The sequence below is a fragment of the Euprymna scolopes genome, chromosome 30, assembly GCF_053919585.1.
Source record: "Euprymna scolopes isolate OS-2025 chromosome 30, ASM5391958v1, whole genome shotgun sequence".
NCBI classification, from domain to species: Eukaryota; Metazoa; Mollusca; class Cephalopoda; order Sepiida; family Sepiolidae; genus Euprymna; species Euprymna scolopes.
In genome coordinates, this window is record NC_136511.1 from 63,932,511 (window position 1) to 63,955,010 (window position 22,500).

At 28.8% G+C, this 22,500-nt stretch overlaps 1 protein-coding gene across 4 annotated transcripts in view; it reads right to left on the bottom strand.

Annotated features, from left to right (window-relative positions):
• Positions 1–5,102: 5,102 nt before the first annotated feature.
• Positions 5,103–22,500, bottom strand: part of LOC145254825 (uncharacterized) — a 597,176-nt gene continuing 579,778 nt past the window's right edge. For all 4 annotated transcript variants that reach the window (XM_080113655.1, XM_080113654.1, XM_080113653.1 and 1 more), the window contains one exon: positions 5,103–5,425. In XM_080113655.1, the coding sequence (XP_079969781.1) occupies positions 5,173–5,425 (253 nt within the window). In that variant the 3' untranslated portion in view covers positions 5,103–5,172. The remainder of the gene's footprint in view (positions 5,426–22,500) is intronic.

The following is a 22,500-nucleotide window of genomic DNA, read 5'->3' on the forward strand; positions in this document are numbered from 1 at the left end:
AATAAGTTTTATTTCATATATGATAATAAGTTTTATTTCATATATAATAATAAACTTTATTTCATATATAATAATAAATTTTATTTGATATATAATAATAAGTTTTACTTCATATATAATAATAAATTTTATTTCATATATAACAATAAGTTTTATTTCATATATAATAATAAGTTTTATTTCATATATAATAATAAGTTTTATTTCATATATAATAATAAGTTTTATTTCATATATAATAATAAGTTTTATTTCATATACGATAATAACTTTTATTTCATATATAATAATAAACTTTATTTCATATATAATAATAAATTTTATTTCATATATAATAATAAGTTTTATTTCATATATAAAAATGAGTTTTATTTCATATATAATAATAAGCTTTATTTCATATATAATAATTATTTTATTTCATATATAATAATAAATTTTGTTTCATATATAATAATAAGTTTTATTTCATATATAATAATAAGTTTTATTTCATATATAATAATAAGTTTTATTTCATATATAATAAATTTTGTTTCATATATAATAATAAGTTTGATTTCATGTATAATAATAGGTTTTATTTCATATATAAAAAGTTTTATTTCATATATGATAATAAGTGTTATTTCATATATAATAATAAACTTTTTTTAATATATAATAATAAATTTTATTTCATACATAATAATAAGTTTTATTTCATATATAATAAGTTTTATTTCATATATAATAATAAGTTTTATTTCATATATAATAATAAATTTTATTTCATATATAATAATAGGTTTTATTTCATTTATAATAATAAGTTTTATTTCATATATAATAATAAGTTTTATTTCATGTATAATAATAAATTTTATTTCATATATAATAATAAGTTTTATTTCATATATAATAAGTTTTATTTCATATATAATAAGTTTTATTTCATATATAATAATAAGTGTTATTTCATATATAATAATAACCTTTATTTAATATATAATAATAAATTTTATTTCATATATAATAATAAGTTTTATTTCATATATAATAATAAGTTATATTTCATATATAATAATAAGTTTTATTTCATATATAATAATAAACTTTATTTCATATACAATAATAAACTGTATTTCATATATAATAATAAATTTTGTTTCATATATAATAATAAGTTGTATTTCATATATAATAATAAAGTTTATTTCATATACAATAATAAACTGTATTTCATATATAATAATAAATTTTGTTTCATATATAATAATAAGTTTTATTTCATATATGATAATAAGTTTTATTTCATATATAATAATAAGCTTTATTTCATATACAATAATAAATTTTATTTCATATATAATAATAAGTTTTATTTCATATATAATAATAAGCTTTATTTCATATATAATAATAAATTTTATTTCATATATAATAATAAGTTTTATTTCATATATAATAATAAGTTTTATTTCATATATAATACTAAGTTTTATTTCATATATAATAATAAGTTCTATTTCATATATAATAATAGGATTTATTTCATATATAATAATAACTTATATTTCATATATAATAATAAACGTTGTTTCATATATAATAATAAGTTTTATTTCATATATAAAAATAAGTTTTATTTCATATATAATAATAAATTTTATTTCATATAAAATAATAAGTTTTATTTCATATATAATAATAAGTTTTATTTCATATATAATAATAAGTTTTATTTCATATATAATAATAAGTTTTATTTCATATATAATAATAAGTTTTATTTCATATATAATAATAAATTTTATTTCATATATAATAATAACTTTTATTTCATATATAACAATAAATTTTATTTCATATATAACAATAAGTTTTATTTCATATATAATAATAAGTTTTATTTCATATATAATAATAACTTTTATTTCATATATAATAATAAGTTTTATTTCATATATAATAATAAGTTTTATTTCATATATAATAATAAGTTTTATTTCATATATAATAATAAGTTTTATTTCATATATAATAATAAGTTTTATTTCATATATAATAATAAGTTTTATTTCATATATAATAAATTTAATTTCATATATAATAAGTTTTATTTTATATATAATACTAAGTTTTATTTCATATATAATAATAAGTTTTATTTCACATATAATAATAAGTTTGATTTCATATATAATAAATTTTATTTCATATATAATAATAAATTTTATTTCATATATAATAATAAGTTTTATTTCATATATAATAAATTTTATTTCATATATAATAATACGTTTTATTTTATATATGATAATAACTTTTATTTCATATATAATAATAAGTTTTATTTACTATATAATAAGTTTTATTTCATATATAATAATAAGTTTTATTTCATATATAATAAGTTTTATTTCATATATAATAATAAGTTTTATTTCATATATAATAATAAGTTTTATTTCATATATAATAATAAGTTTTATTTCATATATTATAATAAGTTTTATTTCATATATAATAATAAGTTTTATTTCATATATAATAATAAGTTTTATTTCATATATAATAATACGTTTTATTTCATATATAATAATAAGTTTTATTTCATATATGATAAGAAGTTTTATGTCATATAAAATAATAAACTGTATTTCATATATAATAATAAATTTTGTTTCATATACAATAATAAGTTTTATTTCATATATAATAATAAGTTTCGTTTCATATATAATAATAAGTTTTATTTCATATATGATAATAAGTTTAATTTCATATATAATAATTAGCTTTATTTCATATATAATAATAGATTTTATTTCATATATAATAATAAGTTTTATTTCATATATAATAATAAGTTTTATTTCATATATAATAATAAGTTTTATTTCATATATAATAATAAGTTTTATTTCATATATAATAATAAGTTTTATTTCATATATAATAATAAACTTTATTTTATATATAATAATAAGTTTTATTTCATATATAATAATAAGTTTTATTTCATATAAAATAATAACTTTTATTTCATATATAATAATAAACTTTGTTTCATATATAATAATAAGTTTTATTTCATATATAATAATAAGATTCATTTCATATATAATAATAAATTTTATTTCATATATAATAATAAGTTTTATTTCATATATAATAATAAGTTTTATTTAATATATAATAATAAGTTTTATTTCATATATAATAAGTTTTATGTCATATATAATAATAAGTTTTATTTCATATATAATAATAAGTTTTATTTCATATATAATAATAAGTTTTATTTCATATATAATAAATTTTATTTCATATATAATAAGTTTTATTTTATATATAATACTAAGTTTTATTTCATATATATTAATAAGTTTTATTTCATATATAATAATAAGTTTTATTTCATATATAATAATAAGTTTTATTTCATATATGATAATAAATTTTATTTCATATATAATAATAAACTTTATTTCATATATTATACTAAGTTTTATTTCATATATAATAATAAGTTTTATTTCATAAATAAAATTATAAGTTTTATTTCATATATAATAATAAGCTTTATTAAGTATATAATAATAAGTTTTATTTCATATATAATAATGTTTTATTTCATATATAATAATAAATATTATTTCATATATAATAATAAATTTTATTTCATATATGATAATAAATTTCATTTCATATATAATAATAAATTTATTTCATATATGATAATAAATTTTATTTCATATATAATACTAAGTTTTATTTCATATATGATAATAAATTTTATTTCATATATAATAATAAGTTTTATTTCATATATAATAATAAATTTTATTTCATATATAATAATAAGTTTTATTTCATATATAATAATAAGTGTTATTTCATATATAATAATAAGCTTTATTAAATATATAATAATAAATTTTATTTCATATATAATAATAAATTTTATTTCATATATAATAATAAGTTTTATTTCATATATAATAATAAATTTTATTTCATATATAATAATAAATTTTATTTCATATATAATAATAAATTTTATTTCATATATAATAATAAATTTTATTTCATATATAATTATTAAAGCCTGATTCGAGCAAAAGAAACTTTACAATTCTTTGATTATCAGAGACGTCATGTTATTAGTTAATTTTAAGATGGGTTTAATTAGCGTAAGATCGTCCCAAACCTCGGGATTCTACTTTCTACTACCAACCAATGATTACTCTATTCATTAGAGAAAATAATCAATGTTTTTCTATGTTGATAAGGACACTCTGACAATAGTCGTCATTATTGAGAATACTATATTATTAGTTAATTTGGAGGTGGGCTTTATTTGCGTCAGATGGTCGCAAACCTCGGGACTCCACTTCCTTCGGGAAAATATCAATATTATCTTGCTTATGTTGATAAGGACCCTCTGACAAAAGTGGTCTTTATTAATGAGAATAAGTATGTCTGTTTTTTACAAGGAAGGCCTCACTTATCAAGGCCCGAAGGCCACTAAAGGAAAAGGGTTAATATAAGGTGGGAGTATAGTAATCGTTGATGGTGTAGATCTAGTAGAATTTGGATTATTTAAACGCCCGGCTCAACAAGAACTTGTTTACATTGGACTTGAAGACTACCATATTGTAATCGGCCAGGGAGCAGGTTAGTAGAACTGTGGTTGTAGCTAGTCGAGTGTTTTTTGTGAAAGTTTGGCAAGGAGGACGATAGATTGGAACTCGAACGAGCAATTGTCATGAAAATAATGATAGAACAGAGACAGGCTCACAATGTTTCTTCTGTGGGAAAAAGGTTGCAGGGAAGAGAAAAGGGCATCACCCACTAGATTTCGAAGCCGGTTTTGAACTTTATCAAGGCTGGATATGGCGCGCCGAGTAGCTCTTGCCCAGATGTGACAACAGTACTCCGTTATAGGACGTACTTGGCTCTCATACAGATAGAGCATTGCATATTAATTTCATGTATGCGTAGATTTTTAAGCTAAGTTTTTTGTGTTAACAATTAAAAGGTATCAAATAATGGGAATATTGATTAAACGATAACGTTTTTTTTTTTATGGCGTTCTTGTGAGAATGATTCGTCCACTCTGTGAAAAAAATATATTTTTATTTTCTTTGAGATGAGATTTTTTTTATTATTTTTTTTTAAAGTGACTCATGGACTCTCTCCGAGTATTGTTGTCTGCTGTTGATCCGTATTGTCCACTCCGATCACTGTAAGTAACTCGAAATAAGAAAACACGAATGCCCGAGTGACCGCTTGACATCGGGTGAGTCCAATGGCTTCAGCTTGGAGTGTCTGTGTGAACTGAAAGCGGGCCTCCATTTCGGCCGCACGTTTGGCTTTTTCTTCGGCCATCCGGGTTGCCTCCTCCATCCTATGTCTCGCTTCTGCTTCCTGCCGAATCCTGTAAAAGAAAAGAGACAATAGAGAAATGTTTTAATAAATATTTATAACCAGATTTTTTAAATAAACATTTATTTACAATTTTTTAAATAAATATTTATTCACAGATTTTTAAATAAACATTTATTTACTGATTTTTTAAAATAAATGTTTATTTACAAATATTTTTAATAAATATTTATTTACAAATTTTGTAAATGAATGTTTGTTTAAAGATTTTTTTAAATAGATGTTTGTTTAGAGATTTTTTTAATAAATGTTCATTTACAAATTTTGTAAATAAATGTTATTTACAGAGTTTTTTAAAATAAATGTTATTTACAGATTTGTTTTAAATAAATTTTTATTTACCAATTTTGTGAATAAATGTTTATTTCCAGATATTTTACTAAAATATTTATTTACAATTTTTTAAATAAATATTTATTTACTGATTTTTAAAATAAATGTTTATTTACAAAATTTTAAATAAATGTTTATTTAAAAATATTTTTAATAAATATTTATTTACAAATTTTGTAAATGAATGTTTATTTACAGATTTTGTAAATAAATGCTTATTTACAAATTTTGTAAATAAGCATTTATTTACAAATTTTGTAAATAAATGTTTACTTACAGATTTTTAAAAATTAATATTTATTCATAATTTTGTAAATAAATTTTTATTTACAGATGTTTAAAATATTTTTTTATTTACAGATGTTTTAAATAAATGTTTATTTACAGACTTGTTAAAATAAATGTTTATTTGCAGTTTTCCATTGTTTATCTCCGTTGTAAGATTCGAATATTCTTACATAGATCTTGTCGATGGTTTTGCACCTTGTCAGCGAATTTAGAATTTTTTTCATAGTCATCATATAGCAAAATCACGTTGACACATAAGTTCCCGCTAGATCACTGAAGTTAAGCAACTATGAGCCTGGCTAATATCAGATGGGTGAATATTTCAGAATACTCGGCGCTGTATTGTGTGGTGAAACAGCACTACTGCCAAAGGAAAGGTTAGGCGTCTCCTTCCCTCCGCTAGTCGGTGGGAGGCCCCTGGGCCAGACAGCTAGTAGGGGGGGTAGCTTAAGATTTGTTTGGTTTACAGACTAGACTACATTGATAACGTAAAACATGTCTTTGGAGAATGATATGTATAATATATACAAAAAGGAGAACAGATAGGCAGATAAATAGACGGATAGAAATTACATATATATAGATATGTAAATATTTAAAATATGGATAGATAGAATGAAAATAGATAGATATGAACATTTTAGTTTTTTTTGGAAAAACGTGAGAGAGTAAGGAATAACAAGATTGATATAAAAATGTTCATGCAGATAAATGGATAGATATGACCATATATATATATATATATATATATATATATATATATATATATATATATATATATATATATATATATATATGATTGTTGAGATGGATTAAATCCGACGATATGAAATAAAATGACCATCCCTCTTGAAGAAGCCCGCATAAATCGGGCGAAACGTTGAGTATCCAGGTCCTTCCACCTCCATTTTATTTCATATATATATATATATATATATATATATATATATATATATATATATATATATATATATACTAGCAAAAGAACCCGTTGTTGACTGGGTTCAAAAACAGCCTACACAAAATGGACTCTGATTTATGAAAGTACGATAGGTTATGAAAAGGAAGGGTTGTAAATTTGGGTTGAATTTGGGAATATCAAAACCAAAGCAAAATATGATGCAAGCAAAAATTAAATAGATAAACCCCATAATTTATTATACCATTCCTGTTCACACTTAAACACTTATCACAATATCCTGTTAAATGTCCTATTAAAAAACCTCGTTTACCTTTGTGACATATTTCCATTCTATGGAGGTCAGGTGCGAACGAACACCCCATAATTTTATTATATCATATTTCTTCAAACTGAAACATAATTATCAAAGTATACTTACGCAGATAGATATGAAAAGTCTTTATTAAAGTTTGAGCCTATTTCCATTCTATGGAGGCCAGGCGCGAACGCAGACCCCACATTTTATTATACCATCTCTATTTAAGTTAAAACATATTTATCAAAGTATTATTATGTACATCTATATCAAAAAACACTTGTAAATGTTTTTTTTTTAATTTTTTAATTTTTTATTTCCACACTTTGTAGACCAGGCGCGAACACAGACCCCACAATTTTAATGAACAACCGTTCTGCCAGATCAAACATACCCATTTCTGTGTCTCGATACATCTTCTATCATTATAAATAATTTATTTTTAAATAGTCCACCATATAGGAGCATATTCGTGACCACACACACACACACAAACACACACACAGAGACACAGACATTCAGCTTTATATTATAGAATATATATATATATATATATATATATATATATATATACGTGTGTGTGAGATATAAAAATATATAGTTCACATTAATTCTTATCGCTCAAACACTACCGTGTTTGAATATATGGCTAAGTTTTAGTTCCTATTTACAATGTCTCCACACGAGACAGAGTTAGACACCGGGGTCGTTTTTTAATGTGGAGAAAAGGAATAAAAATAAAAATTGTCTCAGTCATAAAGGATCTCTCCTCCACTGAAATAGAACAAGTAATTGAAGTGTAGCATCTGAAGAACAGATGTATTTATTTGCTTCCCCACTGAGAAAATTAGGCACAAGACCGTTTTTAATATGGAGAGAGAGGGAGGGGGAGAGAAAAGGGGACCAGCTCCTGATGGGTGGAAAATGGGAGCTGGATAGTACTGTTGGTCTGTAGGGTGATCCCTACATTGACCAATGTCTGATATGTGGGGTTACCCCCACATATGGCCTTTGCTTGCAGTATCTGCCGGAACAGATGGTATGTATTTGCTCCCCCACCGAGCAAATTAGGCACAAGGCCGATTTTTAATGTGAGGAGTGAAGGGAGGGGGAAGGGAAAAGGGGACCAGCTCCCGAGAGGTGGGAAATGGGAGCTGGTTAATGGTCAGGCATGTGGGGTTGCTCCCACATCTGGTCTTTGCTAGTCATAGCTAGTCATAGCTAGTCATAGCTTGCAGCATCTGCCGGAACAGATGGTATTTATTTGCTCCCCCACCGAGCAAATTAGGCACGAGGCCGATTTTTAATGTGAGGAGTGAAGGGAGAGGGAAAGGAAAAAGGGGACCAGCTCCCGAGAGGTGGGAAATGGGAACTGGTTAAAGGTCAGGCATGTGGGGTTGCCCCCACATCTGGTCTTTGCTAGTCATAGCTAGTCATAGCTTGCAGCATCTGCCGGAACAGATACTACACTTAGATCTTGGCCCGAGAGCCAATGATTGGTCGCGTTAGTTTTACTCATTTAGAACTGCGACAATTTTTACAGTTCATAGATCACCTTCTCCTCCATATTTTGAAATAAAAATTTTGAATTTTTGTTCATTTAAACAAAAGTTATAATAAAACTACTGGTGTTCAAAAGTCTTCCGAATTAGTGAGAGTCGTTTTCTTCTGATTGGCTTTTGGTTACCATAGCGACTTTTTCAACATTGACGTCTTAGAGACGATTTCTTCTGATTGAGTGTTGGTTACCATAACAATTTTTTCGTCGATACCTTCATAAATCATAGCGGGAATGTCGCTCGCTTGCCATTTTATTTTAGTTATAATAGAGAGAGTTACTGAAAGTGATGTTGCTTGCCGTGCGAGGTCTGATAATATTTCGCTTATGACGTCGCCCGTTAATTCTGTTTCACTTTTTGTCCCTTTTTTTCTGATTATTAATAACGGCTTTTATTTGATGCTTTTTATTTAGTCAATTTTATAAGTTGGTAATCCTTTTTTATATAAATTGTTGACAATGCGTATGATATTGAACACAAAGAAGAAAATATTATTTCTAAGGAAAGCCTGGAAAAATCATGAATTACATAGAAAAATGTGAGCATGAAAACTAATATTGTTAGGATTAAGCTTAGAAAAATAAAAGGACTAGTTGTTAAAACTGGAAAAGAAAAAAGACAAGATATTCTAGTAAGAAAATATAATAAATTTATAACTTAAAATATTGCAACATTAAGAATTTATATATAATGTTTAATTGAATTCTTTAAAAATTCTTAATGCTTCAATATTTTAAGTTATACATTTATTATATTTTTTACTAGAATATCGTGTCTTTTTTTCCAGTTTTAATAACCAAGCCTTTTTCTTTTCTAAGCTTAATCTTAACCATATTACTTTTCATGCGCATATTTTTCTATGTAATCCATGTTTTTTTCAGGCTTTGCTTTGAAATAATATTTTAACAATATTACTTTCCATGCTCGCCTTTTTTATTAATTTATATCGTCGAACGCACAGCGCGCATACGGCAACATATTCATAGGATGTGAGAGATAGCGATGTCAATATGAATTTTATATATATATATATATATATATATATATATATATATATATATATATATTATATATATTAAATAAGATACGTATTATATACGTTTGAAGCCAAATCCAACGCATTTTTACAAAATAAACAGATGTTTATTTGGTTAGAAATTTAGTTAAAGTCCATAAATATATTTCGACGGAAACCGTCATCTTCGGTATATATATAGTAATTTATAAAATATATATGGCGATAAAGCTACGCTGAATATTCGGCGTTTCATCCACTCTAGGATTCGTCAGGCGCATAAGCCTGACGAATCCTAGAGTGCCGAATATTCAGTGTAGCTTAATCGCCATATATATTTTATAAATTACTAACTAGCTCTACCTACGTATTGAGCACTTTTTGAAGTAAATACTTAAAGTTTACCCATAAATCTATACTTTCGTATATTAATTTTATGTGAGTAAATGAAGTAGTATATATATATATATATATATATATATAGAGAGAGAGAGAGAGAGAGAGAGAGAGAGAGAGAGAGAGAGAGAGAATAGATATAGATAGATAGATAGATAGATAGATAGATATTTCGTGACATCAAAAAGTCAACAACTTGGAAATAATGGTAAATAATTCCACTAACATTGACCTTTGACATGATTACTCTCGGTTGCTCTTACTCCCACCCAACCAACCCCAGCCGCTCTACAGGTATTATATGTGTTATGAAATCACAAGCCACGGTTCTTTGCCTTTTTTGGCAAGGCAAAGCACACTTGAGAGTTGATGGTTGGCTTTTTAATAGATTGGCTTCCGTGATACACCGAACGACATGGGAATGGCTCACACGTTTGCGTGGCTTTTAGAGTCAAAAGACACAGGAAATGGTAATGACGGCGAAACGTACAGTTGCAATAATTTAACGCAAGAGCATGTAAATATATAACAAATAATTACCACATAATATATATAAAATAAATGTAAAACCGTCGTTCCAAAAGTAAAGACTCCTCTTTTCAACTCAAAATGCTGTGGAGATACGAAGACGGGATTAGTACCATTAAAACGAGTTACCCTTTGTGCCCCAGAATTTATTTTTCTGCATAGTCACCAGCATTGTTAATTAATTTTTTTTTATTCTTGGTGGGGGGGGCAGAAATTAAATGAGGCATCTCTACTTCTGACGCACGTCTATGACACGATTTACGAATTACGCAACATTTGCTTCATGATTACACGCGCAGACACCCTTACAGGGAGGTATCCATTGTCTCTCAACACTAAACGCAATCCAAGTGCGAAATTACTTTACTTTTATTACAGAGGAGTCACTCTTTATCAAGATCCGAAGTCCACTCGAGGATAAGGCATGTGCGTACGGTGATAGAAAATGGGTAGAAACTGACTATTTAAGGGGACGCCACAGCAAGAACTTGTTTACATTGAACTTGAAAACGATCATGTTGTAGTTAGCCGGATAGTAGGATATTGGGTTAGAAGTGGGCAATTCTAGAAATAAAGCTTTGTTCGTGGAAGTTGCGTTTAGATTTAAGCACAGATAGAGAGTAGGGAAAATTGTTGATATTGATTGTAGACGAATTTTTTTTGTAAATGTATGGCATAGGGGAAACTATAAATTTAACCTCCGACGAGTATCTTCCAAGAGGTTGCAAAGGGGAAAATAGAGCATCACCTATCAGAGTTCAAAGCCCATTTTGAGCGGCCCCTCCCCAGATACAGCAACAGTACTCCATTTTAGGACGTACCTGACTCTTATACTGGTAGAAGATTACGTCGGAGGTGAGATACCTTCTGCACCGGTAAAGTTAAGGAACCATTTTATCAGTGACTCTGACAACTGATTTGACGTAAATCTTCTACGTCAGATTAGGAGTTCAAGAAGCTTGTCAAAGCAGGGTACTCCTTTGAGACTAGAGCCATTCATATTAACTGAAGCCAGGTGAAGATCAGAGCATTGGTGGTGAGATTATATAGAAGCTTGATTTTTGGATGCATTAAAATTAATCAGTTATCCTCTTCCCACTCCACCAAGTTCCCAAGGTCGATAGATTCAGCGAGATCCTGGTCGTTGCAAGCCTTTAAAGTGTTACCATAGATGGTAGTGTCTGCATATGAACTTAGACGAATGAACTTAGAACGTAGTTAGGAGATCATTGATAAATACACGGAAGAGGTTTAAGCTCATGATTGATCCTTGGGGCACGCCTGTGTTGGTACTTTGAGCTTCTGACTGCCCTTCGACGACTATTTGTATAAACCTATCGCAGAGAAAGGATTCGATGGTTGAGAAGACATTTTCAAATATTTCATAGCTGGAGATCTTCTGAAGCAACCCCCTATGCCAACCCTTATCAAATGCCTTTGATATGTCAAGAGCTATTGCTCTAGAGAGGAAAGCCCTGTCGATAGATTCGCTGATCCTGTGTGTGATTACAGAACATATCAGCTATCATCTCGCAGGACGGATGCAGTTTTGTTTGCTACTGAGTATGTTAGTTTTACTGAGGCGGTTGACAATTTCTCTATTTAGCACGGATTCAAACAACTTATGCATGACACAAAGAAGACTAATTGGTATGTAATGATATGCAACAAATCTATCTCCAGAGTTTTTAAATACTGGGCAGATAAATGATGTTTTCCAAAGTGTTGGGAAGCATTTCTCTTTTAGGCATCGATTGAACAGTTTGCCAATACCGGTTGCAGCTTTTTTAGTACTATGACTGGAATATTGTCAGGACCATTGGTTTGCTAATGTCAAGGTTCTTGATGAGTGTGGTAACATCACGGACAGAAACGTGAATGTTGCCTAAATTGTTATCGGTCTTAAGGGGGAAAATTCGGGAGGTAAGTGGCCCTGGTCGGATGAGGTTGAGTTTATGGTTAAACTAAAAAAAATTTTCGGGCAAACCCGACAAACTGCTGTCAAAACTTTCCAACTTCACGACTCGACACTCTGTAGTCAAAACTTTCGAATTCAAAACTTGACATTCTGTTGTCAAAACTTCCAACTTCACGACTCGATACTCTGTTGTCAAAACTTCCAAATTCAAAACTTGACACTCTGTTTTCAAGACTTCCAACTCCACAACATGGCACTCTGTTGTCAAATTTTCCAACTCCAAAATTCGACACTCTTCCAAATTGACTTGCATGCGACTTCGTGCGTAGTACATCTTCTTCCAACTCGTCCCCATGTTCGCTTCACGTTCATTTTTTTTTCGCCTGTCTCATTGGCATAGAAATGGCAACAGTCTGAGTCGATCACTTGACCGTCAACCATAAAACCATCTGGGTGTCGCTATTTTGACCCTTTGAAGCACGCATGCATGCTAGTCAAGTAAGTTACGATTTTCCCTACAGAGTTTGATGCAAAATTCTTTACAAAGACTGTCTTTGTCAGATGCTGATGAAATTACATGAGACCCGTTGATTATGGTCAGGGTTGAAGGCGCGTATCTGTCAAGGACCGTGTTCATTATCCGCCAAATGTCATGAGATTTAAACATCTACTCTTTTACTTTGAATTTAATGGACTTGAGAGCATATGACTAGCACTTTTTATCACTATTTTGCAATGATTTTTGGCAGCCCTAAAGGCGACTTCACTTTCCAAAAATCTATTACGTTTAAAGCAATTGAAGAAGTGATTACTATGAGTAATGATGGCAAAATGTTCGATTTCTATTGGAATTTCTCTGAAGGTTTATAGTTTTTTGTGCCGGCGGTTAGGCAATTGGTTAAGTCGGACGTTATAGACGTTATAGTGAGCACATTCTTTTTAAATATGGAGCGTAGAGGCAGTTCTGCCATGGACGTTCGGAATCCGTCCCAATCCGCTATCGAATATCGATACACTGTATGTGTTCAGGGTTTTATTATGCTTTGTTTTTACTTTTATTGAGACAACGGTGTGGTCAGAAGACCCGAGTGGAGACAAGACTGAAGATGGGCATAGCTCAGGGCTTGTTATTAGAAAAACGTCTAGAAGATTCGCAAATTCACCAAAGTTAAGCGACATCGTGTCTTGTTTGAGCCAGTTAGGAGATCATTTGGAAATACTAGACACCGTATGCGATAGGAACTAACGAATCAAATGGAGCCACGTTCTGTTAGCAACTAATCAGAAACCAGAGAGCTCCATGAGATAGTGCATCTTTTAACATTCCATCACATTGTTATCGTGTCAACACAAGAAATATCTTTTGCTCTTTGTCTGCAAAATTATAAAGTTCGGGGCTTGTACAGAACAGCTCCCGGCTTTCGAAATTTTGCACTTTGGACATATGACAGTTTTGGGTAATATGGGAAATCTACTTAAATCTTCTTGTTCCCAAAATTTTACTATTGCATAAAATTATTATATTTGCAACTTGTGCACATAGCGATAATCGGGCTATCCATTTTTTAAACTTAATTTTTATTTTATCAATTACTTTCGACTTTTTGGGCGCATGTGGAATTAAAAAAACAGATTAAAACGGAAAAACTTTAAATTTCCGTTCCATTTTTAAAACAACCGCAAAAACAGTGCGTTCTCTGAAAGTTTTACCGTAATACAGTGATATTTTTCAACGGTCCCCATTTTACTATGCGATATTAAAAAAAAGAAACTATCAGAGAAAAGTGTTCCTTCCTTGTAAGTAAAGTACAGATGAAACAAAATTGCGTGACGGAGTAGCAACTCTTAAAGTACAATTTAACCCTCGCGACTGAGGATCGAACACGTTTCCGCTTGTTTCCGAAATCAGCTAGCAAACACGAACATAAAAATAGAAATACAATTCAGCGTTCTGAAATCTGATTGATCTTTATCGATCACGTGACGGCAGACAAGTTTTTAAAAAAAAATAAATAAAATAAATGGAGGTGTGGGTAGAGGCGGGGAGAAAAAGCTGCGAAACTCACAAGTTTGGGTGATTCTGTCAACTCAACTGGAGTTTCAGTTTTCCTCATCAAATTTATCTTGTTGCAACATTTTTCGATTTAGATATTAAAATTTTTGGTCAATGTGCGCTGCTTGTACAACCGAAGACCTACCTTTAAAATGTTGGCTTTTAAGGATATATAGTGTTAGTCCGGCCCGATATGAACGAATATCGCCTTTAAATTTGTCAAGAGGTAGTTTTCTTTTATTTATTTATCATTTTTTTTTCTATTAACGCATTCAGTGTTTTCAGTATTTTCTAGTATTTTGAATTGTCCGCCATGTTCGTTAATGAAAGGAAATTGTTCATAGAGCATGTGCAAACGCTGTTCGAGTTTTACAGCAGGCAAGTGAATTTTACTGAATACCTGTAATTGAAGAAAGTCTCCCTCAAAACAGAATTCAAACAGCTTACTATTAATTTTTTTTTTTTTTTTTTAATTAAGACTTACCTGCAAAGAATTACTTTTTAGGGGTATTACCCCCAACTGGTGCTAGGGCACTAACTGAATCCGCGCTATTTTTTTAAATCGTATTTCCAAGTTTAATTAAATATTTGTTTTTTATTCAGTTGTAAGGTTAAAGTATAGAATAGGTACAAAACACCCTCCTCTCCCCATGTTAAGAATGGCTTTTTAAATAATAACGTTATTATTTCAGCACGGATCAATAAGTGCACTAGTACCCTCCAACCTTCCCGTGTTAAGAACGGTTTACAAAACAAACACTCCCAACCTCCCCGTTGTCAAGAATGACTTTCGGCATGAACACCAACCTACGCATGTTAAGAACGGCTTTCGGAATAAACAACGTTTGAAGTGGGATAACCAGGCCACATTGAGCCAATTTTTTTTTCGACTCTTTCTGCATTCAGAGTTTTTCTTTCTGTTTGCACATGCACACAAACAGTTTCTCTGAGCTGCTAAAGCTAAAATAATATGGCTGCCAGGCAAAACTACTACAGAAAAACATGGGATAATGAATTTTGTATCCTTCGAGCTAGTTGTCAACGATAAATTTAAAGGCTATATTCGTTCGTATGGGGCCGGATTACCCCTGTATATCCATAACATTCTAAAAAGTAGACCTTCGGTTGGGCAAACCGCACACATTGACCAAATCTTTGTTTTTAACTTTTTTTTCTCGGTTCAATAATTAGCTGAATTCGTTAAAAATGTTATTTGAAGCACATTTTGGTTCGTTTGGTCCAATACTTCATTATATACAAAAATGTCCGATTAAAATTAAATTCCGCCTGTTTTTGTCTACCAAGGATTTCTGCAGAGAAAGTGCATTAATTTTCTTTTTTGCGGGTGTTTTTTTTTATTATTATTATTTAATATTTAAATGAAACAAGTTTAGTGTGCAGAGAAGGTACTGTACTAAACGTTTCATTCTTAATACGGGAGGAGGGGGTTTGTAAGTATTCCCGGCGCTTCTATATTATAATAACGAAAAAATATTGAATTTCAAGTTATACAAATATTCCGGTTTAATTGTCATGAATAAAAAATTAATAAAAACGATGAGGTAAAAAAAAAAAAAAAATTAGTCATAAAAGTTGTTCGAAAAAGAGGGGGAAAAGCTGGATTAGATTACATGGGGATTTAACACAGAAGTGAACTAGGAGACAAGTCAAATATACAAATAAATATGTTACCATAGCCAATAAAGTTTCTTTTGTGCGTAGGTTATTTTTGTGCGGTTTAAAGTAGTTTTAAATTCTCTTTTTTAAATATTAAATACTCGGTTTTTACGTGCTGTTTTGCAAAAAGATGGCGTCTGAACGACCCCCCCCCCTTGTCGTCTAAACTATCTTCCCCCTCCCTGTCATCTAAACTATCTTGACCCCCCATTGTCTTAACTATCTTGACCCCCCCCTTTCGTCTGAACTATCTTGACCCCCCTTTCGTCTGAACTATCTTGACCCTCCCCTTTCGTCTGAACTATCTTGACCCCCCCTTTCGTCTGAACTATCTTGACCCCCCCCCTTTCGTCTGAACTATCTTACCCCCGTTTCTGTCGTCTGAACTATCTTGCCACCCCTTCCTTTCCTCACCTCTGTACTATCTAGCTTCCCCACCACCGTGGTCCTGTTGTCAGAGACATGTTGCCCCTTGATTGTAATCAGTGACACTTGGAAACGATTTTTTGAAAAACGGATATCCTAAAATTATTCAAAACTTTAACATATTCTCATAAAATTTTGGCTTCAAGAATTAAATAGTTATCTCCCCGTCCTTTTACGCCCCTCTTTGTAGCTGAAATTGCCAAGATAGCAGGATCGCAATAGATCTGACTTGAATTTGATTATTCTCTGTAAAAAATCTACTTAGTAAGCACACTTGTCGTTGTCGTTCGCATGAAATTGCCAGCCAAGGCTGCCGTAATTTTGGGTATGATTGAAGGGGTTTTTTTGTTTGTTTTTATATATATATATATATATATATATATATATATATATATAAAATAAAAATTACAATTAAATTTACCAAAATAATCCAAGATGGTAAAATTAAAATATAAATAGGAAATAGAGCTTATAATATATCATATATATATATATATATATATATATATATATATATATATATATATATATATATATATATATACACACACACACACACACGTTTAAGTACATCATATGGGTCCGTTTTTTTTGTTTTTTTTTTCAAATCTTCAAAACTTCTCGCTTCAACTAATTATTGTAGAATAGCCATCCTCTAGTGCGAATAGCTTATCTAGAAAACAACTGAATATCGACAACATAAAGGAAAATGTAAAAAACAAATGTCGCTCGAAACTTATTGACCATTATTTTCAATGTTTTTTTTTGTTTTTTAAATGAAATGCACGCAGTATAATTAGAAAGAAAACCTGATTGCGATCTTAATGACTTTAAGAGACAATTTTCAAGGTAGATGTGCCGAGTTTATACATAAAATGGTGCATTATGCTCGATTTTTTTGTTTTTTAAGGGAGAGGCGGGTTAAATTAAAATTTTATTTCTTTAATATTCTTTATTAATTTAAGACTAATCATTCTTATTTTTATTTCGTTGTCCAGTCGTAAAATACGATTAAATATGATATTTTAATTAATGCAAATTTATGATATTTTAAATATGATATTTTAATTCATGTAAATTTCAAGCCAATTCTGGACTGATTATTTTATTGTATAAAATATGCACATTAAAACTTTACAAATTGACGTACTTAAACGTATAAATATACATGATACACATTAAGTCCACTTACACCAGCCAAGTTCCTATTAACCAAATCGCATTTTTTCCAACGGTCCGAATACACGTATATATATATATATATATATATATATATATATATATATATATATATATATATATATAAGTTATAAAATGTATATGGCGATAAAGCTATACTGAATATTCCGCGTTTCATCCATTCTAGAAGAATCCTTGAGTGGATGAAACGCGGAATATTCAGTGTAGCTTAATCGCCATATACATTTTATAACTTACTAACTAGCTCTACCTACGTGTTGACCACTTTTGAAGTAGATACTTAAAGTTTACGCATAAATCTATACTTTCGTATATTAATTTTATGTGAATAAATTAAGTAGTTATATATATATATATATATATATATATATATATATATATATATATATATATATATATATATATTAGCCTAAGTGTCCGGCGTTGCCCGAGGTTGTTGAGCAAAAAAGAAAAGTGGTAGTAGACAGGCAGGCTCGAACCGTACCGTAAAGGAGGAAAAAACGTAAAAAACGTGACCTCTTTGCCGTTGAGTCCATCGCAAAACCGGAAGTGGCGAAGGTTTTAATTAAGGCTAGTTAATCAAAAAGAGTGGATGACTTTCAAAAATATTGGCTAAAAAGCAACCCCTCATTGTAGAAAAGTGCTTATTTGAGGGTGAAGGAATTTTTTTTTTAACCAGTTTTTCGATATTTGTCGTCCGAAGGGTCGAGCTTCAAAACGATACCGATTTCGTGAAAATCTGTCGCCTCTGTCGAAAGTTTTATGCAGACATGCAAACTTACATACATACATTTAAACAGACAGGTGAGATTTATATTATAGACTAGCCTGGGTATTGGAAGGTGTGTGTGTTGAGCAAAAAAAAAAAGTGGTAGTAGGTAGGCACGCTCGAACCCGTGAAGCGAAGGCGGAAAAGAAAGTGAAAGAAAACCTGGCGCCTTATACATTTAAACAAACAGGTGAGATTTATATTATAGATGAATTATTGAACGATATTAAAACTTGGTCGGATCATAAGGTTAGATTCTCTAAGAAATTTCCAAATAATTTTATTTCTCTTCATTTGTTTTATTTATTGTTAATGTTTTTTATGAGTCAATTAAAAAGTAATTCTTTTCTGCTGAAGAATTTTTTAGATGAGGATTTTTAATTTGAATTGTTTGAATAATTACTGTTCTCGCCTCGAATGTTATTCTAACGACGTTTTGGTTAATGTAACTTCCGACCTTCTTCAGGTGCATCTTGTCGAACTCAAGAATGTGTATAGAACTTTAAATTGAACGTTTCATTTAAACCATGTGGGTTGATTGTTTTTGTTCTAAATTCAGATATTTTTTTTTAATTAAATAAAGTATTTAGTTAAAAACATCTGTACATAATCCAAAATTCTACACGAAAAGGGTCAATCATCTAAAATGTAAGAAACATCCAAAACGTGAACAGTAGTGCAAACAGTTGATTAAGAAATCCTTCTGGACTGCGGTAACTTTGTTTTGTCATCTTCTTTGTAATTATTTGTTTTTGTTTTTTTCTCTTACTCTCTCTCCTCACCCTCCTCCATAATTTCCATCTTTTCTCCCTTTGATTCTATTTTATATCCGTTTAATTTTTTTTTCGTTTTATCTAGTACTCCTTTTTCTCCTCCACCTCCTCCTCCTCCTCCGCCCTCATTTCAAACACACATCATGTGTATATATACTCGATGTTCTTTCTCTTATCGCTCCTAGTCTTAGTCATCAACTTTATTTTCTTGCTTCTATTACTTATCTAAGCTTGTTTTTCTTCGTCATATTAGTGATCTTCTGCTTCCTTTTTCTTCTCGAATTTCTTTTTGAATTTCTTTTTCTTGAATTTCTTTTTCTTTTCTTTTTCTTGAATTTCTTTTCCTTTTCTTCTTCTTGAATTTCTTTTTCTTTTCTTTTTCTTGAATTTCTTTTTCTTTTCTTTTTCTTGAATTTCTTTTTCTTTTCTTTTTCTTGAATTTCTTTTTCTTTTCTTTTTCTTGAATTTCTTTTTCTTTTCTTTTTCTTGAATTTCTTTTTCTTTTCTTTTTCTTGAATTTCTTTTTCTTTTCTTCTTCTTGAATTTCTTTTTCTTTTCTTTTTCTTGAATTTCTTTTTCTTTTCTTTTTCTTGAATTTCTTTTTCTTTTCTTCTTCTTGAATTTCTTTTTCTTTTCTTTTTCTTGAATTTCTTTTTCTTTTCTTTTTCTTGAATTTCTTTTTCTTTTCTTCTTCTTGAATTTCTTTTTCTTTTCTTTTTCTTGAATTTCTTTTTCTTTTCTTTTTCTTGAATTTCTTTTTCTTTTCTTTTTCTTGAATTTCTTTTTCTTTTCTTTTTCTTGAATTTCTTTTTCTTTTCTTTTTCTTGAATTTCTTTTTCTTTTCTTCTTCTTGAATTTCTTTTTCTTTTCTTTTTCTTGAATTTCTTTTTCTTTTCTTTTTCTTGAATTTCTTTTTCTTTTCTTTTTCTTGAATTTCTTTTTCTTTTCTTCTTCTTGAATTTCTTTTTCTTTTCTTTTTCTTGAATTTCTTTTTCTTTTCTTTTTCTTGAATTTCTTTTTCTTTTCTTCTTCTTGAATTTCTTTTTCTTTTCTTTTTCTTGAATTTCTTTTTCTTTTCTTTTTCTTGAATTTCTTTTTCTTTTCTTTTTCTTGAATTTCTTTTTCTTTTCTTCTTCTTGAATTTCTTTTTCTTTTCTTTTTCTTGAATTTCTTTTTCTTTTCTTTTTCTTGAATTTCTTTTTCTTTTCTTCTTCTTGAATTTCTTTTTCTTTTCTTTTTCTTGAATTTCTTTTTCTTTTCTTTTTCTTGAATTTCTTTTTCTTTTCTTTTTCTTGAATTTCTTTTTCTTTTCTTTTTCTTGAATTTCTTTTTCTTTTCTTTTTCTTGAATTTCTTTTTCTTTTCTTTTTCTTGAATTTCTTTTTCTTTTCTTTTTCTTGAATTTCTTTTTCTTTTCTTTTTCTTGAATTTCTTTTTCTTTTCTTCTTCTTGAATTTCTTTTTCTTTTCTTCTTCTTGAATTTCTTTTTCTTTTCTTTTTCTTGAATTTCTTTTTCTTTTCTTTTTCTTGAATTTCTTTTTCTTTTCTTTTTCTTGAATTTCTTTTTCTTTTCTTTTTCTTGAATTTCTTTTTCTTTTCTTCTTCTTGAATTTCTTTTTCTTTTCTTTTTCTTGAATTTCTTTTCCTTTTCTTCTTCTTCTTGAATTTCTTTTTCTTTTCTTTTTCTTGAATTTCTTTTTCTTTTCTTTTCCTTGAATTTCTTTTCCTTTTCTTCTTCTTGAATTTCTTTTTCTTTTCTTTTTCTTGAATTTCTTTTTCTTCTTTTAGAACTTTTTCTTCTTGAACTCCTTTTTCTTTTTGAACTTCTTTTTCTTCTTCTTCTTGAACTTCTGCTTCTTTTTGTCTTCTTCTTGAATTTCCTCTTCTTTTTCTTCTTCAACTTCTGCTTCTTCTGTTTCTTGAGTTTCGTTTTTTTCTTCTTTTTCTTCTTCTGTGCGTTCTGTTTCTTCTTGAATTTCTTTTTCTTCTTGGATTTCTTTTTCTTTTTCTCCTTGATCTTCTGATTCCTCTTCTTTTTCTGCAACTGATGCTTCTTCATTTTCTCTATCTTCTTCATTATATTATTTATTTTTCTTTTTAATCACACCGTTTCTTTCTTCTTCATTTTCATCAATTACTACAATGTATCTCTTTTCTTGTAAATATTACTCATCGACATTATAAAAATGTTCTTTCTTTTATTTCTTCTCTCGTGTCTCCTTTTCTCTCATTTCACCATAAAAACCCCAAAACCCGCATCATCATCATCATCATCATCATCATCATCATCATCATCATCATCCTCTTCTTTATCTTCAATTTTTCATTTCGATAGCATCGTTTCCCTTTTGTTTTCTTCCTTAAATATTACTCATCGACACAAAATGTTCCTTCTTTCTTTCTTTTTTCGTGCCTCCCTTCCTTCCTTCCTGTCTCCCTTTCTCTCATCACACCATCACAACCCAATATTGAAATCCTCATCTCTACCGACCCATCATCGAATATCCGTTTTCACAAACCCAGAAATTACCATCGGATTATCTCGCCGACCCATCAGGAATAATTAATCCAGCCTGAAAGCCCGCCAGTTAATCCTAAATTTTAGACTAAACCCAAAGTGGCCAAAGGACTCTCCTGTCTCTTCAATATTTCTCATTTGGCTTCATCATTTATCCCTTCCCCTTCGTCCCTCCTCCATGGTATCCTTGCTTCACCTAAACACACAACACGACGACATTCAATTCGCATCTGCTTCGATGGATGGCAATTTTTCCAACGCAAGGAACAAATCCGCCTTTTTATTTTGGTTTTTCAGAATTGTATTACTGGTTACTGGGCATTTGGGGAAACTTCCCTTCTTTGCTTCGTTGTTTGTGCTCTGAGGGGCCGGAGCAAACACGGGGGATAAATAAATGC